The 22,491-nt window shown below is 65.4% G+C and overlaps 1 protein-coding gene across 1 annotated transcript; it reads left to right on the top strand.

Moving 5' to 3' along the window:
- Positions 1 to 8,495: 8,495 nt before the first annotated feature.
- On the top strand, positions 8,496 to 17,358 carry CABP7 (calcium binding protein 7). The gene is made up of 5 exons (XM_059827806.1): positions 8,496 to 8,604; positions 13,294 to 13,437; positions 14,786 to 14,898; positions 16,899 to 17,052; positions 17,231 to 17,358. Exons 1-5 carry the CDS (start codon positions 8,496 to 8,498, stop codon positions 17,356 to 17,358), a joined length of 648 nt encoding a protein of 215 aa, XP_059683789.1.
- Positions 17,359 to 22,491: the final 5,133 nt, after the last annotated feature.

The raw sequence follows: 22,491 nt of genomic DNA, 5'->3' as shown, positions 1-22,491 counted from the left end.
GGCGCAGGATCATGCAATGGGGTGCCTGACCTTGTGGTGGGGTGCAGGACCACACAGGGGGTGCAGGACCGGGCGATGGGGTGCAGGATGGGGTGGTGGGCTGCACAACTGTGCAATGGGACTCAAGACGGCGCAGCGGGCTGCAGGGTGGCGTGGTCTGGTGCGGGATGGTGCAGCAGGCTGCAGCACCACACGGTTTGGTGCAGGACCACGCGGTGGGGCGTGGGACCTTGCAGTCTGCTGCAGGACCATGCAGCAGGTCACAGGACCCTACGGTTTGGTGTAGGACCCTACGGTTTGGTGTAGGACCATACAACACGCTTGGGACCAGCCGGTGCCCGGGAGATCCTGGGAGCTGCTGCCCTGAGAGCGTGAGGACCGACATCTCTCCGGGCACGGAGGAGGGTGAGCCGGCGCTGCCGACCAGCACACGGCCGGCCCTGACGGGGAAGGAGAGACCACCTCGGGCAGCACCCCGCCAGCCGGGACCTCACCCCTTCACCCTCACTCTTCTTTTCCCCTTCCCTAGTGATCTCCTCGGGCAGCAGCATCCCTCCCGGCCTCCCTCGGCACCTGCTGCCACCGGAGCCCTGGGGCCGCATCCGGAACACCCCACTCCCATCGCCTCCCCCAGCCTGACCACGGCATCACCTGCTGCGGGGACACCGGGCATCGCCACAGCCCCGCCGGGATGCTGCCTACCGCCGGCCTGGGCATCGCGTGCCGGGGACCGCCTGACCTGGGCATCACCGCACCGGGTACCGCCAGCTCCTGGCACCATGGCACTGGGTACCACCGGGCCCTGAGAAGACCGCACTGGATCCTGCCGGGTCCCGGCATCATGGCACTGGGTACCACCGGGCCCTGAGAAGACGGCACTGGATCCTGCCGGGTCCCGGCACCATGGCACTGGGTACCACCGGGCCCTGAGAAGACGGCACTGGATCCTGCCGGGTCCCGGCACCATGGCACTGGGTACCACCGGGCCCTGAGAAGACGGCACTGGATCCTGCCGGGTCCCGGCACCATGGCACTGGGTACCACCGGGCCCTGAGAAGACGGCACTGGATCCTGCCGGGTCCCGGCACCATGGCACTGGGTACCACCGGGCCCTGAGAAGACGGCACTGGATCCTGCCGGGTCCCGGCATCATGGCACTGGGTACCACCGGGCCCTGAGAAGACGGCACTGGATCCTGCCGGGTCCTGGCACCATGGCACTGGGTACCACCGGGCCCTGAGAAGACGGCACTGGATCCTGCCGGGTCCCGGCATCATGGCACTGGGTACCACCGGGCCCTGAAAAGACGGCACTGGATCCTGCCGGGTCCCGGCACCATGGCACTGGGTACCACCGGGCCCTGAAAAGACAGCACTGGATCCTGCCGGGTCCCGGCACCATGGCACTGGGTACCACCGGGCCCTGGGATCACGGCACTGGATCCTGCCGAGTCCCGGCACCATGGCACTGGGTACCACCGGGCCCTGGGATCACGGCACTGGATCCTGCCGAGTCCCGGCACCATGGCACTGGGTACCACCGGGCCCTGAGAAGACAGCACTGGATCCTGCCGGGTCCCGGCACCATGGCACTGGGGCGTCCCAGCACAACGGTGCACAGCAGCCCGGCGAGACGGAGCCGATGTCTCTACCTGACGTCGCTGTGCCGGCGTGGCACGGCTGATTGCCGGCGGCTCCTGGCGAGCATCGCCTGCGTGCCGACGGCGGGATGGGAGCGCAGCCTGGCCCGGCACAGCCGTGTCCTGAAGCAAATCTGGTTGCAAGGAGGTTTGTTGGGGCGGTGCGTGGAGAGAGGAAAAGGCTGCAGGGATGCTGCGAGGGAGGCGTGGAAGCCGTTTCCGAACGGTTTTAACGCTCAGCCAAAGGTTTTCTTTTGGAGTCTGACCTCAGCCTTGGCTGTGGCAAAGAAGAGCCGCCCGGTACCGGCGCCCACCCGTGTCACGGACGCGCAGGCGCTGGAACGTGGGTTCTGTTGCATTTCTTCCTCTTCCTGCCGCTGTCCCCGAGGGCTGAATTTCAGCCGGGTGGGCTCAGGGGTGGCTTCACCCTCGCGTGGTGCCTCTGGGGCCGAGCACGGCTCTGCCGGAGCCGTCCCCTTTGCTCCCCTCTCCTGTGCCCCTCTCCAAAAGCGGGATCCCACCCTGCGCTGCTGCACTCCTTCCCGGGCGGGCTTCCCTTCCCGCGGATCTGGTTGTACGCTGTGAATGAGTTTAAGAAGGTCCTTGACTGGGAGTTGTCTCCCCGCTCAACCTCTTGGCGGGAGCGAGTGGAGCCATCGCTGCCCTCGCCATCCCGGGGTTTTTTCCGCTCGGAGGGATGCTAAGAACAGGCTCGTCTCGATTTTTCCCAGGTTTCCTAAAGCAAAATTAACCCTTAGCAGAAGTCTTGTCTCCTCCCACGGAGGGGCTATTTTCCCCCTTGGGAACCCAAATGAAACGCGGCTCTCAAAGCCTTTCCCGGTCTTCCTTCCCTCCCCACCCGCCCGCAGCTTTGCCCGGCGTTTCCCCCATCACGGGTGTGATTTGCTCCGAAATACATCCCGGTGCGGCAACGGCCACGGCCGCGCTGGGTAGCGGCTCCCGAAACCTCCCCGGCGGGTTATCGCAGCCGCCCTCCCCGGGTTTAATAGCGGGAGCCGGCAGCCGGCGTGGCGGCAGGGATAACCTTGCGGCTCGGTACGTTGCAGCCATCCCTCTTCTTCCATCAAGCATTTATTTAAGGAACATGTCACTAAATACCCAACTGACAGCAACGGCCCCGAGAGATTGATGCCTCCGGCGCCTCGGAGGGCTCAGTGCCAGCGGGTGACTTTAAAATGACACACGGGCCACCCTGGGCCGCTCGCGTCCCCTCCCTGTGCTCAGCGTGAGTGATGTTGCAGCCCAAAGGACACTGTGGTGCTGCTCCCCCCCACCGGCATCCTGACGCTGTCCTGGGCTGAGTTATCCGTGGGGTTGTCCTGGGGGATTCGAGGCACCCAGCCCAGCTTTGCACCATCCCATCCCTGTCTCTGCCAGGTTTCCCCATCCCTGTCAGCTCTCCCATCTCTCTGAGGGATCCCACTCCCATCCCCATCCCATCTCCAACCCCATCCCCATACCGTTGCCATCCTATCTCCAGCCCCATCCCTTCCCATTCTATCCCATCCCTTCCCATTCTATCCCATCCCATCCCATCCCATCCCATCCCATCCCATCCCATCCCATCCCATCCCATCCCTTCCCATTCTATCCCATCCCATCCCATCCCATCCCATCCCATCCCATCCCATCCCATCCCTTCCCATCGCATTCTATCTCCATCCCTTCCCATTCTATCCCATCCCTTCCCATCTCATCCCTTCCCATCCCATTCCATCCTATCCCCATTCCTTCCCATCCCACACCTTCCCATCCCATCCCATCCCATCCCATCCCATCCCATCCCATCCCATCCCATCCCAACCCCACCCCTGTGAGGCATCCCCATCGCATCCCCATCCTCATCCCCATCTCATCCCATTCCCAACCCTGTACCCATCCCATCCCCTCCCCATCCCAGTCCCAATCCTCATCCCCATCCCAAACCCATCCTTATCCCCATCCCATTCCCATCCTAATCCCATGCCCAACCCCATACCCATCCCATACCCATCCCTAGTCTATCCTCATCCCCATCCCAATGCCAATCCTCATCCCCATCCCAAACCTCATCCCCATCCCCATCCCAAACCCATCCTCATCCCCATCCCCAACCTCATCCCCATCCCCATCCTCATCCTCATCCATCCCCATCCCATCCCTGGCAGGTTCCCTCTCTCCTCCTCAAGGACAATTGGGAATTTCAACTGGGGGACGTGGCGGACACCAGACTTACAACCTCCTGGCTAAACGGAGCTGGTGGGATACGCTCCGGGCAGGGCGGGAATCCGGTGCCGGAGTCTCTGCCGGGCCGGGGGACGGCGGGGAGCCGGGGGAGCCGGACAAAGCGGGATCCATCGTAAACGAGGAGGAGAGGATTAAATTAAAGATCAATCAGCCCCGGCTCTGTGCCGGCACCGCTTTATTCCTTTTAATCCCCCCCTGGAACTTCCGGGGGGAAATAAAGGCGTTGACATCGGGATGCAAAGCCGGGAGCAGGCGCTCCTGAGAGCACGATCCTCCCGAAGCTGCGACGAAGCCGCCAACCGCCAGGCCTGGATCGCGCTTCTCCTGCCTCGGTAGTGGGGTCGGCTAATGAGGGTACCAACCGGGAACGTCGGGAAGGTGCCGCCGTCACGGGAGGGATGGAGGGATGGGGGAGAGGCGGCATTGACCCGCTGGCAGGGCGGGCCCCGGCCCTGAGAAAATAAAGGGAGGATTGCGAAGAGGAACCGCTAATAAATAACGGCGGAATTACGGAGCGGAACATCTGCAACATCCCGACGGTGCGGGAAAGGTGGAATTCACCCGGCCGTGGCTGGGATTTTAAGGCGAAATCCCGGGGTTTGGGGACGCCGCTGCCTCCAGCCCCTCATCCCGGTGCGCGGCGACGGACCGAGATCCGAGGAAACTAATTCAGAGCTTCTCCCCCCGAAATAAGGGAGGAGGTTGAAGCGAAGGGGCTGCGGGGCAGAGCGGTGGGCGACGGCGCGGATTGTGCCGGGGAAGGTCCCGGCCTTCGGCCCGTGAGGAAGAGGGTGGTGCGGCGGAGTGGGGTGGGGATCTCCAGGGGGAACACCGACCCCACTCCGCTGATGAGCCCTAAGGAGCAAAAAACCAATCGAGACTTCAAACGCAATTCAGCCGTTGTTTAATTCTCATTTCCCCCCCGTGCCGCCGCGCGCTCCCGCTCTCCGTCCCCGGGGGTGAAGCAGCGGGAGTCGGGATGGACCGGCTGCCTCCCCCATCCGCCGGGAAGGATGCTCCGACAGGTTGCTGCAGAGTGCGGAGATCTCCCGCTGGGATTTGTGGGGAGAAGCCCAGAAATCCGCCGTATTATCCCTGCCGGGGTTTGGGTGGTGAGAAATTCATGGGTTTCCACCCCGGGGCCTCCAGTGGGCACACGGAGAATTAATTGGGAGAGCGTCTTCGTCAACACCGCGGAGCAAATCGATCCGCTAAGAAAAAAGGAGATTTTCGCTCAGGGTACTTCGCCTTTTTGGGCTTTTTGCTCCCCAGAAGTCCCTTATTGTTATCAGCATCCTCCCCCTCAGGGCCGTGCTGGGTGCTCAACCCCAGTATTAGACACCGGAGACTCCCCATGGGGTGCAGGGCCGTGTGCCCCAGCACCGTCCCCAGCCCCGCTGGAGGATGAAGGTTTATCAGAGCTGGAAAAAAAAACCCCCAACTCTGAGCCATGACACGCCGGGAGGAAGGATCCTGCTCCGGGAGCCGGCACCCCGCAGCAGCGGGGATTGGATTATCCCCGAAATTCCTGAGCTCGGGAGTGGTTTTTCCGCTGGCGGAGAAAGAAATTTCTCCCAGCTCAAAAAATCGCTTAAAGGGGACCCCAACTGGTTAACGTCACCCGGCGGCTGTGCCGGCAGCGCTGGCGGGAGGCAGCTGGGAATGGCGCTGGGTTTCGGGGAGCTCCGGCCGACGCTCCCGCTGGAGGTGGGCGATTTCACGCGGGGAAAAATTCCCGGCGGCATTGAGCTGGATGAGGCAACGGCTGAGGCTGAGCACGTGGCCGGGGCGGCTGCGGGATGCCGGGGGGGATTTTAAGGAAGAGGTTGGAGCACCGGGAAAATTTTTTTGGGGGGGGTGTCTTGGGACAGTCCCAACATGAGAAGCGGATCTGGAGCCTGTCCGGCTGTGCCTCAGTTTCCCCATCGCTCTTGAGCGTCTTTGGGGTTCGGATGAGCACCTGAGAGGTGCCGACCGTCCCCCTCTCTCTCTCCCGCCCCATTACGGCTCCGGGGACGTTCTCCCTCTTGTCCCCAACCCCTTCCCTCCCACCGCAGCCCCTCCGAAGGCAGCGGGAAATGGGATGGGGGTCTGGGGGGAGCGGGGGGCGGCTGGAAAGGGGGGTGGGGCGGAGGGCTTCGCTCCCGGCCCCACTTCCACACCCCGTTTGGGCCCCGGTGCGGGAGCAGGAGGCCTGGCCGTGGTGGCCCTGCCACCCCGCAGCACCCTGGGGACCTCGGGGTGACGGCTGCCCGGGCACGGGGTGCTGCGTGCAGGGACCCTGGGGTGACGGCAGCCTGGGGTGCCATGTGCGGGGACCTCGGGGTGACGGCTGCCCGGGCACGGGGTGCTGTGTGCAGGACTTTGGGGTGATGACGGACTGGGGTGCTGCATGTGGGGACCTCGGGGTGACGACTGCCCAGGGTGCCAAGTATGGGGACCCTGGGGTGACAACTGCCCAGGCATGGGGTGCCACGTGCAGGGACCGTGGGGTGACGGCACCCCGGGGTGCCATGTGTGGGGACCTCGGGGCAACGACTGCCTGGACATGGGGTGCTGCATGTAGGGACTTTGGGGTGACAACAGGCTGGGGTGCTGCATGTGGGGACCTTGGGGTGATGACTGCCTGGGGTGCCAAGTATGGGGACCCTGGGGTGATGGCTGCCCAGGCATGGGGTGCTGCGTGCAGGGACCTCAGGGTGGTGGCAGCCTGGGGTGCCATGTGTGGGGACCTTGGGGTGACAACTGCCCGGACACGGGGTGCCACATGCAGGGACCTCGGGGTGACAGCTGCCCTGGCCCAGGGTGATGTGTGTGGGGACCTCGGGGTGATGACAGCCCGGGGTGCCATGTGTGGGGACACTGGGGTGATGACTGCCCCAGGGACAGGGTGCCATGTGCAGGACCTTGGGGTGACAGCTGCCCTGGCCCAGGGTGCTGTGTGCAGGAGTTTGGGGTGATGACAGCCCGGGGTGCCAAGTATGGGGACCTCAGGGTGACAACTGCCCAGGCATGGGGTGCAACATGCACGGACCTTGGGGTGACGGCAGCCTGGGGTGCCATGTGTGGGGACCCTGGGGTGATGACTGCCTGGGCATGGGGTGCCACGTGCAGGGACCTCGGGGTGATGGCTGCCCGGGCATGGGGTGCTGCATGTAGGGACTTTGGGGTGACAGCAGCCTGGGGTGCCATGTGCGGGGACCTTGGGGTGATGACTGCCCCAGGGACAGGGTGCCATGTGTGGGGACCCTGGGTGACAACTGCCTGGGCATGGGGTGCCACATGCAGGGACCGTGGGGTGACGGCAGCCTGGGGTGCCATGTGTGGGGACCCTGGGGTGACAACTGCCTCGACATGGGGTGCTGCATGTAGGGACTTTGGGGTGACGATGGACTGGGGTGCTGCGTGCGGGGACCTCGGGGTGATGACTGCCCCAGGGAGAGGGTGCCACGTGCAGGACTTTGGGGTGATGGCACCCCGGGGTGCCATGTGTGGGGACCGTGGGGTGACAACTGCCCCAGGGACAGGGTGCCATGTGCAGGGACCTTGGGGTGACAGCTGCCCTGGCCCAGGGTGCTGTGTGCAGGACTTTGGGGTGATGACAGACTGGGGTGCCAAGTATGGGGACCTTGGGGTGACAACTGCCCAGGCATGGGGTGCCACATGCAGGGACCGTGGGGTGGTGGCAGCCTGGGTGCTGCGTGCGGGGACCTCGGGGTGATGACTGCCCCAGGGAGAGGGTGCCACGTGCAGGACTTTGGGGTGACGGCACCCCGGGGTGCCATGTGTGGGGACCGTGGGGTGACAGCCACCCGGACACGGGGTGCCACAGGGACCCACCGCCTCTACCGCCGCCACCGGGGCTGCTGCCCCCCCCCCGCCCCCCGCAGCAGGATCGGGCCCGGGACGAGACGGGTGACTGTGACACCCCCTTTGCCGCAACCCCCCCCCGTACCGGGCGGGACCGCTCCGCACCCGCCCGGCGCCGCCGCTCCCCCCCGGTTCCGCGTGCGGCGGTGGCGGAGGGGGGGGGGGGCGGGGGGGGGGGGCCGAGCCCCGGGACACTCGGGGGGAGGAGGAGGAGGAGGAGGAGGAGGAGGAGGAGGAGGAGGAGGAGCGGCCGCCGTCGGCCTCGGCCCCGCCATGCCCGGCCCCGCCGGGGAGCGTGGCCCGGCGGCAGCGGCCCCCCGGGGGGGGCTGTGAGGACCCGGGGGGGCCCCGGGCGGTATGGCCCCCCCCCCCCCCCCCCCCGGGGCTCAGCCGGTGCTGTCACCTCCCGGTCCCGCTCCGGGCGGGCACGTGCGCGGGGGCAGCGGGTGCCCCCCCCCCGCCCCCTTCCCCCCCCCCCCCCCCACCGGAGGCTCCGCCGGCGCCGCCCCCACCCCCCCCCCCCCGCCCTGACTCCCCGGTGAGGGGCTCCGCCACCGGCCCCGGAGGACGGGGGAGCGGCCGCCCCGGTGCCCCCCCCGGGCGGTGGGTGCCGGGCGGGGGGCGGTGGGGAGGGCTCTACCTCCCTCTCAGCGCCCGCCGGTCCCGGTTGGGGCCCCCCCCGCCCCCCCCCCGCGAGGAGATTTGGGTTCAAACTTTACCGTTTCGGGAAGCCCCGAAGATGCCGTTCCACCCGGTGACGGCGGCTTTGATGTACCGGGGGATCTACACCCTCCCCGAGACCGCCCCCGAGCAGCGCCCGGCGGAGATCCCCGAGGACGAGCTGGAGGGTGAGGGGGTCTGGGGGGGTCACCCCACCGGGGGGGGGTCTGGGGGGGTCACCCCACGGGGGGGGGTCTGGGGGGTCACCCCACCGGGGGGGGGGGTTTGGGGTGTCACCTCACGGGGGGGGTTTGGGGGGGTCACCCCACCGGGGGGGGGTTGGAGGGGTTGGGGGGGTCTGGGGGGGGTCACCCCACCCGGGGGGGTTCACCCCACCGGGGGGGGGGTTTGGGGGTGTCACCTCACCGGGGGTTTTGTGGGGGTCACCCCACCCGGGGGGGGTTTGGAGGGGTTGGGGGGTTTGGGGGTGTCACCTCACCGGGGGGGTCTGGGGGGGTCACCCCACCCGGGGGGGGGGTTTGGGAGTGTCACCCCACCGGGGGGGGGTCACCCCACCGGGGGTTTTGTGGGGTCACCCCACCCGGGAGGGGGGTTGGAGGGGTTGGGGGTGTTTGGGGGTGTCACCTCACCCGGGGGGGGTTTGGGGTGTCACCTCACCGAGGGGTTTGGGGGGGTCACCTCACCGGGGGGGTCTAGGGGGTGTTGGGGGGGTTTGGGGGTGTCAACCCACCGGGGGGGTTTGGGGGGGGGTCACCTCACCGGGGGGGGTTTGGGGTGCGGACCCCCCTCCGGCGCCGCGGGGCGGTTCGGGGCGAGCGGGATGCAGATGGATGGGGAGGAGGAGGAGGAGGAGGAGGAGGAGGAGGGGAGGAAGGAGGGGAGGGGGGGGTCTGGGGGGGGGTCCCGGCCGCGGTGTCGCTGCCGTTGTGCCGATGTGACACAGCGGGGACCGGCGGTGGCAGCGCGGGGCCGGACCCCCCCCCCCCCCCCCCCGCTGTCATAATATGACAGTGTCTGGCGGCGCGGGGGGCCCCGGGGGGGGACACACACACTGTCCCCGGGTCACCCCCCCGGTCACCGCACTCCCGGTGCCAGCGGGCTCCGGCCGGGAGCAGCGGCCGGTGGGGCTCTGCCCACCCCTGCGATGAGCGGGGCCGGTCTCAGCTCCCATCGCCACCATGGCCTTTTCCACCCCAAAAGTTTGCCGGGGCGGTGGGACGGGCACCGCCGGTACCCCCAGATCCCGCCTCGGGGTGTCCCCAGGGACCCCCCACAGCACTGGGTGCCGGGGGGAGAGGGTCCGTGGCACCCCCCGGCGCTGCCCCAGCGCTGCCACCGCAGGGGAAACTGAGGCACGGGGCCGCCCCACGCAAGGCCCCGCTGCGCCTTCGGGAGAGGGTGGAGAGGGCTCAGCATCAGGTCTGGAGTCCCTGGGGACAGCGCGTGGGGAAACTGAGGCACGGGACCCCCCCCAGGGCTGGGGGGGGGGTGAAGGACTCCGACCCCAAACTCTGGCCGGGAGCCCCGAGTACGCCGGGACACGGGCGCATGCCGGGGGTGCGGGCGCATGCACAGCTCTGCGGGTTGTGTGTGTGTGTGCATGCGCGCTGACGTGCCCGTTGACAGCCTCGCTGCGGGGGTTGCGTGTGCACAAGCGTGTGCGTGCACGAGCGCGTGGGGACAAGCGTGCGCACGCACCCCCCCCGTACAGCGCCGCTGCACGTTGCGCCGGGGCGCTCAGGCCGCTTTCACGCGCACGCACGGCCTCCCTGCGGGGTGTCTGTGGGAGGGTGCGTGCACACACGGGCAGCGTCACTGCAGCGGGTGTGTGTGCACGTGTGCAGCCTCGCCGCAGGCTGTGTGCGCACACGTACAGCGTCAGAGCAGGACGGGTTCGTACGCACAGCCCTGCTGCAGAGAGAGCGTGTGCGCGGGCATGCACGAGTGCAGCGTCGCTGCGAGGGGGGTGTGCGCAGGCACAAGTGCGTCGCTGCACTGTGGCTCTGCGCGTGTCTGCGTGTGGGCATGCACGAGTGCAGCGTCGCTGCGAAGGGCGGTGCACGCACAAGTAAGGGTCGCTGCAAGGGATGTGTGCATGCATGCACAAGTGCAGCATTGCTCAAGGGGTGTGTGCGTGCATGCACGAGTGTAGCGTTGCTGCAAGGGATGTGTGTGCGTGCATGCACGAGTGCAGCGTCGCTCCAAGGAGTGTGGATGTGTGTGCATGCACGAGTGCAGCGTCGCTGCAAGGGTGGGTGTGCGCACACAAGTAAGGGTCACTGCAAGGGATGTGTGTGTGCATGCACAAGTGCAGCGTCGCTGCGAGGGGTGTGTGCGTGCATGCACAACTGCAGCATTGCTGCAAGGCGGTGTGTGTGTGCATACAAGCGCAGCGTCGCTGCGAGGGTGCGTGGGTACACACACAAGTGCAGTGTTGCTTCAAGGGATGTGTGTGTGCATGCACGAGTGCAGCGGTGCTGCAAGGGGTGTGCGTGCATGCACAAGTGCAGCGTAGCTGTGAGGTGGTTCTGTCTGGGCATGCACAAGTGCATCGCTGCGAGGTGCTTGTGTGCACACGCACAAATGCAGCAGCCCTGCAACGCGGTTGTGCGTGCGTCCGTGTGCCTGCGCGCACAAGCGCTGCGTTGCTGCCGGGCGTTTGTGTGTGCATGCATGCCCAAGCGCATCACCGCAAGGCGTTGGTGCATGCGTGCACGCCCAAGCACAGCATCGCTGCGAGGAGCGCGTGTGCACAGCCTCACTGCAGCACGTGCCCGTGCATCCCTGCGCCCGTGCCCAGCCTCGCTGCAGTGCGTCTGTGCACTCGCACTCACCGCCGGCATGGGTGCCTGCGCCAGGGCGTTGTGGCGATGCGCCCAGCCTCGCGCAGCACCCATGGGTGCTGACAGGCCCCTGGGTGCTCCCACCCCAGGGCTCCCCCCGACAGCCCTCTGCGCCCGCACGCCCGCTGCGCCGTGCAGCTGCGGGGATCGATGGCAGCGGCGGGAGCCCCAAGGTGACCCCGCGAGGTGCCACAGACACCTGCGCCGCTGCGGGGGGCGGGGGGGTGCTGTCACCCGCTCCCACCTCCCCCCCCCCCTCCGTCACCCTCCGGTTTGAGGGGACACTTGTGACACCCAACCGCCCCCCAGCCCCACAGCCGCCCCTCGGGGCTCCGCGTCGGGGCTGAGAAGGCGCAGGGCGCAAAGCGGGGCAGGGTGCCGCTGCCTCGGCCGGGGGGATTCGGGGTGCCCCGGCTTGGGGGGGGGACACCACCCCGGTGGGACCCCCCTTTGGCCGCTCTCAGGGCACGTCCTTGTTTTCCCCCTGCGCTGGGGGACGAGCAGCCGCCCTTGAGCCGCTGGGATGCGCGGCCTCGAAGGAGGAGTTTTGGGGGTGCCCGGAGCGGAGCGGGGCTCCCCGTGAGCGCAGGGGGGGAGCGGAGCATCCCCTCGCCCAGGCGGGATGTCGGCCGTGGAGAAGCTTCGCCCATCGGGCTGGCCGGGCCAAAACCCCTCCAAACTCCCCCAAACACCCGGGAAGACGTCACCCATGGGCCGTCATCCGGGCAGGGACGTCCCCAAGCGCTGGGGCTCCATCGCACAACCCCGCGGGGTTTTTTTCCCCCCAAAATCCACGTTCTCAGCCCCTCTTCCTCCCACTCGGCTCCAACACAACGTCCTCCGGCAGCCGGCAAAGACCTGAGCGTTGATGCTGCCCAGTGCCGGCACCTTCGCCGCCTGGCAAAGGAGGAGAGCACCGGCATCCCGGCCCAGCTTCCCGCTGTTCCCAATAGGAATCCATCCGGTCCCTTCTGTCCCATCACCGGTTCCAGCTCCGCGTGTCGGGGGGCATCGAAAGGGCAGAAAATCCCCCCCAAAAAGGAGCAAAGCCCCGAGCGCAGCGGGAGGTGGGATGGAGCACCGCGAGGTTTTTGGGTGGGCGATAGCCACGCGGCGTGCCCAGCGCCGCGCCTCAGTTTCCCCATTGCCCTCCGAGCTCAGCGCAGCCGCTCCCTGCCACCCCACAGGGATCTTCCCCCACCCCCGGGGCTCGTTTTGAGCCCGAAACCCCAAATCCTCCCGTCTTCTCCCCCCTCCATCCCATCTTCCTCCGCACCGGAGAGGGCTGAACGCCGAAGCGACCCCCGGGGAGAGTTGGGACTTCTTTTGGCTGAAGCGTGGCACAGCTCTGGCACCCGCCCTGTGCCCCTGGGCTGGGTGCAAAGTCCCCCGAGAGGACGTGGGTGCTGGCACACCGGCACCCAGCACCCTCCCCATGGCAGCACCCGGGGTGCGGGGATGCTCCCAGCCGGGTGCTGCAGCGCCGTGGGGGTCTCCCCAGCCGCAGCCCCCACCCTGGCAGGCACCCCCAGCTCCCGCACGTCCCAGGAAGGCATTTTTGGGGCAGGATGCCGGGTTTGGGGGGGCAGAGGGCCGGGCGGGGGCAAGGGTGGGGTGGGGGTGCTGTGGGTGGGCGGCCGGAGTTGGAGCAAAGGCCTTGGGATGCGTTGGTGTCCCCTCGGGGAGGTCAGACCCTTCTCGGGGTGGGGGGGGACACCCCCCGAGACACCCACCACCCACTCACCCCCCATCCCATAACACCCCGCATCAGGGGACGCACACACACCCCCACAGAGTGGTGCTTGGGGGGGGGGTCCCAGCACCTATGTGGGAGGCAGCCCCCCCAGCGTGCCTCAGTTTCCCCTCTGTAAGGGGGACCCCGCTGTGACCAGAGGGACAGGTGGTTCATTTGGAGCCACCAGCGCTGCCCATGGGGGACCTGTGGGGACCCGGACTGGGGGTGTGGGGCTGGCAGGGGGGGTGGCCGCACTCATCCCCGCTCCCCTCCCGCAGAGATCCGCGAAGCCTTCAAGGTGTTCGACCGGGATGGCAACGGCTTCATCTCCAAGCAGGAGCTGGGCACGGCCATGCGCTCCCTGGGCTACATGCCCAACGAGGTGGAGCTGGAAGTCATCATCCAGCGCCTCGACATGGACGGTAGGACCCCGGGACGGGGACGGGGACGGGGACGGGGACGGGGACGGGACCCCCAGCACCCTCGCTTTGGTGAAACACCCCTCTCGCCCCGTTTCCACCCCGCTGCCGGGGGCTGCTGGACCAGAGGTGGGATGCGGGAGGACCTGATCCGGGCTCTGCTTTGTGCCTGGAGCCTCCTGCTCCTTCTTCATCGTCATCATCACCATCACCATCGCCACTGCAGCTTCGTTTAGGAGGATTTAATGATCCTGGAGCGCTTGCGGGTGGGGATGGCATCTCTGCCAGGGCCGGATCCTGCACCCCAGGCCAGGCTGGCCACGCGCCTCCAGCACCGGCTGCCACCATCGGCCTGTCCCCGTCGCTCCCGCGCTCATCAGGACCTTAAAGAGCTCATTAATTTATTGGTTTCCTTTTTTTTTTTTCGTCTCCCCCCTATTTAAAAGCCTTTCCGGCAACGCTGCCAAACCGCCGCTCCCTTCATTACTCCTCGTTAGTGCCGCCCTGACAGCCCCGACACCAGCACCCTCCGCAGCCGCAGGATACGGCCAGCCCGCCGGCCCCCCGCCCCGGCCCCCCCCAGTGTTCCCAGCCCTCGGGGTCACCGCCACCGTGGGGGTCCCCCAGTTATGTTGGGGTCCCAGCTGGAACTGGGGTCCCAGCTGGTGTTCGGGGGCCTGGATGGTCCCCAGCCAGTATCGGGGGGCCTCAGGCAACACTGGGGGGTCCCAGATCACACTGGGGGTCCCCAGATGGCATTGGGGGTCCCCAGTCAGCACTGGGGGTCCCAGCCAGGGTTGGACATCCCAGTTGGTGTTGGGGGACCCCAAACCTTGTTGGAGGTTCCCAGTTGGCATTGGGGTCCCCAGCTGGGGGGTCTAGGGGGTTTTTGGGGTCCCCAGTTTAGGGGGTGCCTGACCAGCCATGGGGTCCTGGCTGGTATTGGGGGGCCCCAAGCAGTTTGGGGGTCCCTGGCTGGGGAAGTCCAAGAGTCCAAGATCCGTTGCGGGTGGACGTTGGTGACCCCCGGGTGGGATGAGTGGGCTCTGGGCGCTGCCTGAGCCCCCCAAGTGCCATGCCCAGGAGCAGGGTCCCCCCCCAAGTGATCCTGGAGCGGGGTGTCCCCACGCAGTGCCAAGCCCAGGAGTGGGGTCCCCCCAAAAACCACTGAGGCTTGGAGCGGAGCCCCCCTGGGCTGCGCAGGAGGGGGGGACCTCCGAGCGCCACCGAGCCCAGGCAGGGTGGCACCCTCCAGGCAGCCCCACGGGGACCCTGTGGGGGGGTGGGGGGGAGAGTGGCATGTGTCCCCGTGCCCGGGCAGGGGGGTGACGGCCACCCCGGTGTCCCGCAGGCGACGGGCAGGTGGACTTCGAGGAGTTTGTGACGTTACTGGGGCCCAAGCTGTCCACCTCGGGCATCCCGGAGAAGTTCCACGGCACGGACTTCGACACCGTCTTCTGGAAGGTAGGGACCCCCACCCCCCACCCCCCTGGGGGGCAGCACCCCCGGACCCCTCCGAGAGCCCCAGGGGACGGCTCAGGATCAGGGTTGGGGTTAGGGTCAAGGTTGGGGTTAAGGTTAAGGTCAAGGTTGGGGTTGAGGTTAAGGTTAGGGTCAAGGTTGGGGTTGGGGTTAAGGTTAGGGTCAAGGTTGGGGTTGGGGTTGGGGTTAGGGTCAAGGTTGGGGTTGGGGTTAAGGTTAGGGTCAAGGTTGGGGTTGGGGTTAGGGTCAGGGTTGGGGTTGGGGTTAAGGTTAGGGTCAAGGTTGGGGTTGGGGTTGGGGTTAGGGTCAAGGTTGGGGTTAGGGTCAAGGTTGGGGTTGGGGTCAAGGTTAGGGTCAAGGTTGGGTTGGGGTTAGGGTCAAGGTTGGGGTTGGGGTTAGGGTCAGGGTTGGGGTTGGGGTTAAGGTTAGGGTCAAGGTTGGGGTTGGGGTTAGGGTCAAGGTTGGGGTTGGGGTTAAGGTTAGGGTCAAGGTTGGGGTTGGGGTTAGGGTCAGGGTTGGGGTTGGGGTTAAGGTTAGGGTCAAGGTTGGGGTTGGGGTTAGGGTCAGGGTTGGGGTTGGGGTTAAGGTTAGGGTCAAGGTTGGGGTTGGGGTTAGGGTCAAGGTTGGGGTTGGGGTTAAGGTTAGGGTCAAGGTTGGGGTTGGGGTTAGGGTCAAGGTTGGGGTTGGGGTTAAGGTTAGGGTCAAGGTTGGGGTTGGGGTTAGGGTCAGGGTTGGGGTTGGGGTTAAGGTTAGGGTCAAGGTTGGGGTTGGGGTTGGGGTTAGGGTCAAGGTTGGGGTTAGGGTCAAGGTTGGGGTTGGGGTCAAGGTTAGGGTCAAGGTTGGGTTGGGGTTAGGGTCAAGGTTGGGGTTGGGGTTAGGGTCAGGGTTGGGGTTGGGGTTAAGGTTAGGGTCAAGGTTGGGGTTGGGGTTAGGGTCAGGGTTGGGGTTGGGGTTAAGGTTAGGGTCAAGGTTGGGGTTGGGGTTAGGGTCAAGGTTGGGGTTGGGGTTAAGGTTAGGGTCAAGGTTGGGGTTGGGGTTAGGGTCAGGGTTGGGGTTGGGGTTAAGGTTAGGGTCAAGGTTGGGGTTGGGGTTAGGGTCAGGGTTGGGGTTGGGGTTAAGGTTAGGGTCAAGGTTGGGGTTGGGGTTAGGGTCAAGGTTGGGGTTGGGGTTAAGGTTAGGGTCAAGGTTGGGGTTGGGGTTAGGGTCAAGGTTGGGGTTGGGGTTAAGGTTAGGGTCGGGGTTAGGATCAGGGTCAGGGCTGGAGTTGGGGTTAGGGTGAGGCTGAAGGTGAGGCTCAGGCTCCGGGTCAGGGTCAGGGTTAGAGTTGGTGTAAGGGTTGGGGTCAGAGTTGGGTTTAGGATCAGAGTTAGGGTCAGGTTTAGGGTTGGGGTTGGGGTGAAGGTCAGGCTCAGGCTCTGGGTCAGGGTCAGGGTCAGGGTTAGGATCAGAGTTAGGGTCAGGTTTAGGATTGGGGTGAGGGTGCAGGTCAGGCTCAGGCTCAGGCTCTGGGTCAGGGTCAGAGTTGGGTTTAGGATCAGAGTTAGGGTCAGGTTGAGGATCGGGGTTAGGGTGAGGGTGAAGGTCAGGCTCAGGCTCTGGGTCAGGGTCAGGGTTAGGATCAGAGTTCAGGTCAGGTTGAGGGTTGGGGTGAGGGTGAAGGTCAGGCTCTGGGTCAGGGTTGGGCTCAGGCTCAGGGTTAGGACACCCCACCCTGAGGCTTTTCCGCCCCTGCATCAACACGGGGTGGCAGATGGTGTCAGGCAGGGCACCCACTGGGTGCCCTTCTCAGGACCCACCAGCCCCACTCTGCCAAGGGCTCAGCAGGACACCCCCCCTTTTCCCACCAACAATGGGGGCGATCCAGCCAAAACGCAGCACCCGAGGGTGCGGGGGACCCCGCAGCATCACCGCAACCCCCTCGCCGGGGTCCCAGCATGGGGTGACCCCCCCTCCCGAGCCCCCCCCCCGCCCGCTCCCCGCAGTGCGACATGCAGAAGCTGACGGTGGACGAGCTGAAGCGGCTGCTGTACGACACCTTCTGCGAGCACCTCTCCATGAAGGACATCGAGAACATCATCATGACGGAGGAGGAGAGCCACATGGGCACGGCCGAGGAGTGCCCCGTCGACGTGGAGAGTGAGTGCGGGGCGACCGGGCTGGGGGGGGGGATGACACACACGCTCGCACCCTTCGCACGAGGCGATGCCAAATTTCCCAGCCCCGACGCCACGGGGATGGCACCGGGTACCTGGGCTACCGGGTGGGGAGGGAACATTGGGGTAACCCCTCGGCTTTCCCCCCCCCGCCTCCCCAGCCTGCTCCAGCCAACAGATCCGGCAGACCTGCGTGCGGAAGAGCCTCATCTGCGCCTTCGCCATCGCCTTCATCATCAGCGTGATGCTCATCGCCGCCAACCAGGTGCTGCGCAGCGGCATGAAGTAGCGGGGGGTCACCCCGAGCGCCTGCGTCCGGCCACCGGCGGGGAGCCACACCTATGGCGAGGGGTATAGAGAGAGAGATCTATATCTATATCTATATAGATCCATATTTGAACCAGACCCACAAACCCACCCCCCCGGGAGGGGGCCAAACCCGAGGAGGGGGAAGACCCGCGCCGGATCCCGGGGCGATGCGATCGCATGGCTGTTTGCAGAACATGGGAACTTTGCTAACAGCACACACACACAAAAACCCAACCCCAAACCCCTCGCCAGGAGAAAAACCAAACCCCAACCCCGTAAGTGCATGTAACGTGCATGGAGCCCCGTGTGCTGCCCCCTCCCCGCGCCGGGGCCGGATTGCCCCCCCCGGGTGTAGGATCCCGCCGGATGCACCGATACTAGTGTCTATAGCTCTATATTTATGATAAAAAAACCAAATCATCCCCTAAGCAATACACGCGCCCGAGATGGTTTCTAGGCTGAGATCGGGAGCGTTTGCATGGACTTGGCCGCCAAGGGCTGGACCTCACCCCCCCACACCCCCCCGGCCCCCGCGCCGTGCCTCAGTTTCCCCACCTGCCAAATGGGGGGGACGACGCTGACCTCCTGTTTGGGGAACTTGGAGCCACCGTCCCCCCGGGACGAGCCGGAGGGACCCCGAGGCCGGGGAGCCTGTGCCGGTGGGGCTGCCCACCCCGCACACCCCCGAGCCCCCCCCCTCGGGCTGTATGTAGCACCCACCTGAGCACGGGATCGGTGGGGATTTGGGGCCGTTTCTCGTTCTTTGGAGTTGTTTTGGGTGGGGGTTTTGATTTTATTTATTTTTTCCTTTTCCTGGTTGGTTGTTTCCGGTCTGAAATAAAACTGGGATTTCTGAAGTGCTCCTGGAGATGGGGGGGGGAGCATGGGGGGGGGGCAGCAGTGGGGACAGGCGTGGGGTGATGGGTGCCAGGCGGGTGTAGGGCCATGGCAGCACCCATGGGTGCTGCTGAGCCGCTGTCAGGGTGTGGGTGAGCCCTCCTGGCGAGGGAGGTGGGCAGTGGCGGGGGGTCTGTGCCCCCCCCCAGCACCCCAGGGTGGGGCTGGAGCGTCCCCAAACCCGGGGCCGGTGGGGACCCGGCTCCTTCCTGGTGGGACACCCCATGTCCCCCCACCCTGCTCCGGCCGTGGGTCCTGCCGTGGGTCCTGCCCTTTCCCGCGGATCGGTGGGAGCGCTGCGCGGTTTTATCCCCCCCCCCCCCCCCAATCTCCGTCCCTGATATTTTATATCGGCGTTCGACGAATGTTTTAAGGCCATTTGGTCAACAAAGTGCCTCGACGGGGAGAACGCGCAGCGTACGCCCTTTCCCGAAAGCGCTGTCACCCATCTTTGCGTCCACTTTGGGGGGAGCAGGATCCGACCCACAGCACCGGGGGGCTGAGACGCTCCGGGCGTGGGGGGGTCACCACCCCTGGGGCTGCCGGGGAAGGGAGAACCCCTCTTACCCCTGATGTACTCCACGGGGGGGTCTGGCCCTGGGTGTAACCCCCCCGGCGCTGAGCCGCACCGTCCCGCTGGTGAAAACGCGGCGGCAATCCCGTCTGCGTGTGCTGGGGGGGGACCCGCACCCCCCAACGGATGGCCCTCCCCGAGCCCCCGGACGATGCATTTTTAATGACGAGTAGATTAAAATAATAAATAAAACCAGGGGAAGCTCTGGGCGCCGTGAGCGTATCGGGCAAGGCTGCTGCCCCCCGCCACGGGCGGTGCGGGGGGGTCCCCTCCGTGGGGAACGGGGCTGGAGGAGACCATCCCCGGGGCGTCGGGGCTGGGGCAACCCCGGCCCTGTTTGACCCCCCGCATAGGAGAACCCCATTTCCATGCGTCTGCCCGGGATTTCCCACCCTCCAGCCGGACCTCCCCAGCACCGAGGAGGGGGGGACACCCCGTTTTTGGGATGCCGGGAGGAATCGGCTGCGTTTATTGATTTGGGGTTTGGGGGGTGCTTTTGGTGGTGGTTTTTTTTGGTTTTTTTTTTTGATCCCATATAATTTATCAAACAAATTGAACCGAACATCCAGATGAGAAATGAAAATGGGAAGCGTTCCACGGCAATGAAATCATTTCAGCTGCCTCGCAAAGTGGGGGAGGCTCCGCGCCCGTAATGAAATTTCATCCGTCTCCCCGCAGAAAGTTTGGATTTTTTATGACCTGGCATTTCCGAAGGAAGCCACGTGGCCCCGGCGATGTGTATGTACGTATATATTTTTAACCGGGTCTATTATAGACGCTGTGAATAAACATAAGGGGGACAAAAAGAAAAAAAGAGGACAATTCAATTTGCTAGAAAATAGAATAACATAAAAGAAAAATTAGATAAAAGGAATAATGCGATCCCCCAAGCTCGGCTTTTTCAAAGCTGCTCAATTAATTTTAATGGGAATTGGGAGACGGGATTTCTTCAGGCAGGTTGGGAGATGGCAGCTCCCGATTCGGAGGCAGCCGGGCTGCAGGCACGGGGTCCCGGCCACGGTCCCCGCACGCCGCCCTCGCACCGCTCTGCCGCAGCCGGGGACGGCTCATTGCGGCTGCGGCGAGACGGCGATGCTCCTCGCTAATTTAATTAAGTGTTCGCTCGGAAAGGGAAAAAAAAAGAATCCGACCATGCGTGCGCTGCAGCGGGAGGAGGGAAGGTGCCGGGAGGTGTGGGGCTGCCGTGGGTGAGGGCAGGCGGGAGGGAGAAGGACGCGGCCGGGGCGCTGCCGTGGGTCCCCCTGGCCAGAGCAAAACCAGCGGGGTTTGGAGGGCTGAGATTGCCACGGAGCCGAGAGGTGGTGTGGGATAGGAAGGGACGGAGTTGGGATGAGTTATTTCTCTCGCTGGTGCTGCAAACAGTGTGGGATGGCCTCAGCCCCATCCCTGTCCCTGTCCCCTCTCCCCTTCCCCATCCCTGGCCCTGTCCCCTCTCCCCTTCCCCATCCCTGGCCCATCCTCATCCCTGTTCCCATCTCCATCTCCAGTCCCATCCCCCATTCCCATTATTTCCATCCCTGTCCCTGTCCTGTCCCCATCCCTGTCCCATCCTCATCCCTGTCCCCATCTCCAGTCCTGTCCCCCACTCCCATTCTTATTTCCATCCCTGTCCTGTCCCCCTCCCTGTCCCATCCTGATCCCTGTACCCATCTCCATCTCCAGTCCTGTCCCCCACTCCCATTCTTATTTCCATCCCTGTCCCTGTCCTGTCCCCCTCCCTGTCCCATTCTCATCCCTGTCCCCATCTCCATCTCCAGTCCTGTCTCCCATTCCCATTCTTATTTCCAACCCTGTCCCTATCCTGTCCCCCTCCCTGTCCCATCCTCATCCCTGTCCCTATCTTCATCTCCATTCCTGTCCCCCATTCCCATTCTTTTTTCTATCCCTGTCCCATCCTCATCCCTGTCCCCATCTCCATCTCCATTCCTCTCCCCCATTCCCATTCTTATTTCCATCCCTGTCCCCATCCTGTCCCCATCCCCATCCCCATCCTGTCCTCATCCTCCCCCCCATCCTGTCCCCATTCCCATTCCTATTCCCGTCCCCGTCCCCCCTCCTCTCCCAGCAAGAGCTGCCAGAGGACAGCGGGCAGAGCCCCGCGGGGCTGTGCCTTGGCAGGGGCCCAGGCGCTGCTCATTTCCCTAAAAGCTTCCCGATAAATTACTCCCGCTCTTGCTCTACAAAAGGCCCTTTGGCTCACGCCGCCGCTGACGGACCGCAGCTCCTCACCGCCCACCCCGGAGCACCCGGCACCCGCCGGGGACACCGAGCCCCGCGGCCCTGCACACCCCTGCAGCATCCCTTGGGAGCCCCGGAGCCGCGCGGGAGCAAGGGAAGGAGCCGAGAGTCCTCTCCTCCTTTGGCGTTTTCCTCCCCGCCGTGCAGCTCTCGGCAAACAGCCTTTTTCCCCGGCTTTAGCCCGCACCGGCTGCGTCCCGGCCCCGGCGGTGATACATGCCATCATTACACCTCCTGACACCGCGCTGTAAAATACACCCCCATAAAACCCTGTAATTTACAGGCGCCTCCAAGTACCTGGGAGTTACGCGGCGCCATGAACACACGACACCCTGCGGGCGATGCTCGGCTCGGCCCCGACGGCCGGCGATCGCAGGAGCTTTTGTCGGAAACCCCAATTTTAATGGAACCCCCTCGCCAGCCCCTCTCAGCCTCCCCCGGCCAGGCGGGTGCTTGGCAGGGAACGCTCCCGCTCCCGGCTTTCAGGCTTTACTGGGACTTTCTGCGTCACGAGCAGCTCATCTCTTCAGGAGCGAGGAGGAACGCGGAGGGGCTGCGGCCGCGTTAGTGTTTTACGCTGTAATTTTCATTTCCAGTTCGGTTTTGCAGGGAGCTGCCTGGTGCCGCAGTCTGCTCGGCCGGAGACGTGTTTCTCTACCAAATTTAAGCTGGATCCGGGGAGCGGTTTCGGAGCCGTGAAGTTTCTGAGTGTTGGGTAAAGCAGCAGTCCCAGGGGTGCTCCGAAAACACGCCGGGACCGGAGCACAGGGAGCAGGGTCGGGACCTGGGGGCTGCTCAGAGCGTATCTCCGAACACGGCTGAGGAACTGCAAAGTATTTTGACGGCTGATTGTGAAACAGCCGGCGCACGCTTCGCCGCCGTCCTCAAAACGTCGGCGGGAGCGATGGGAGCGGTTGCGCGGTTTGTTCTTCGATTCGTCTCTGCCGGCAGCGGCAGCCGTGGCCTCGTTAGGAAGGTGCCCGCACGCGTGGCCTGGCTGCCACCGCCGCGACTCGGAGTTGCAGTGAAGCAGTTTGTCACCCTTTGAAGTCAGGGGAGCGGTGGGGGTGATGGGCTGAGCCCCCCCCCCAGCAGCAGCCGGGGCGCGGGGATGCACATCAGGGCCGGTTGGAGAGAGCAGCCAAAGCTGCTCCTGCGAGGGCTGAGAGCAGAGCCCGGCGGCTCGCGCCCCAGCTCCCCACATCCCACAGCCCCTTTGGGGTTCCTTCCCCCCTCCCCATTCGGCCCCCTGCAGCTGTGCAACCTCTGCGTGCAGGGCAGGGGTCCGCTTCTTCCAGGGGACTCCCGTTTACCCCCAAAGAGGTGCCACGTGGGTGCTCTTCCTCACCCGCACGTGCCAGCCCCTGCAAGGGGAGGCGAGGA

This window comes from Gavia stellata, chromosome 21 (genome assembly GCF_030936135.1).
Source record: "Gavia stellata isolate bGavSte3 chromosome 21, bGavSte3.hap2, whole genome shotgun sequence".
NCBI classification, from domain to species: Eukaryota; Metazoa; Chordata; class Aves; order Gaviiformes; family Gaviidae; genus Gavia; species Gavia stellata.
Note: the sequence above shows the minus strand (reverse complement) of the source record. Positions and strands in the feature narration are given on the sequence as shown.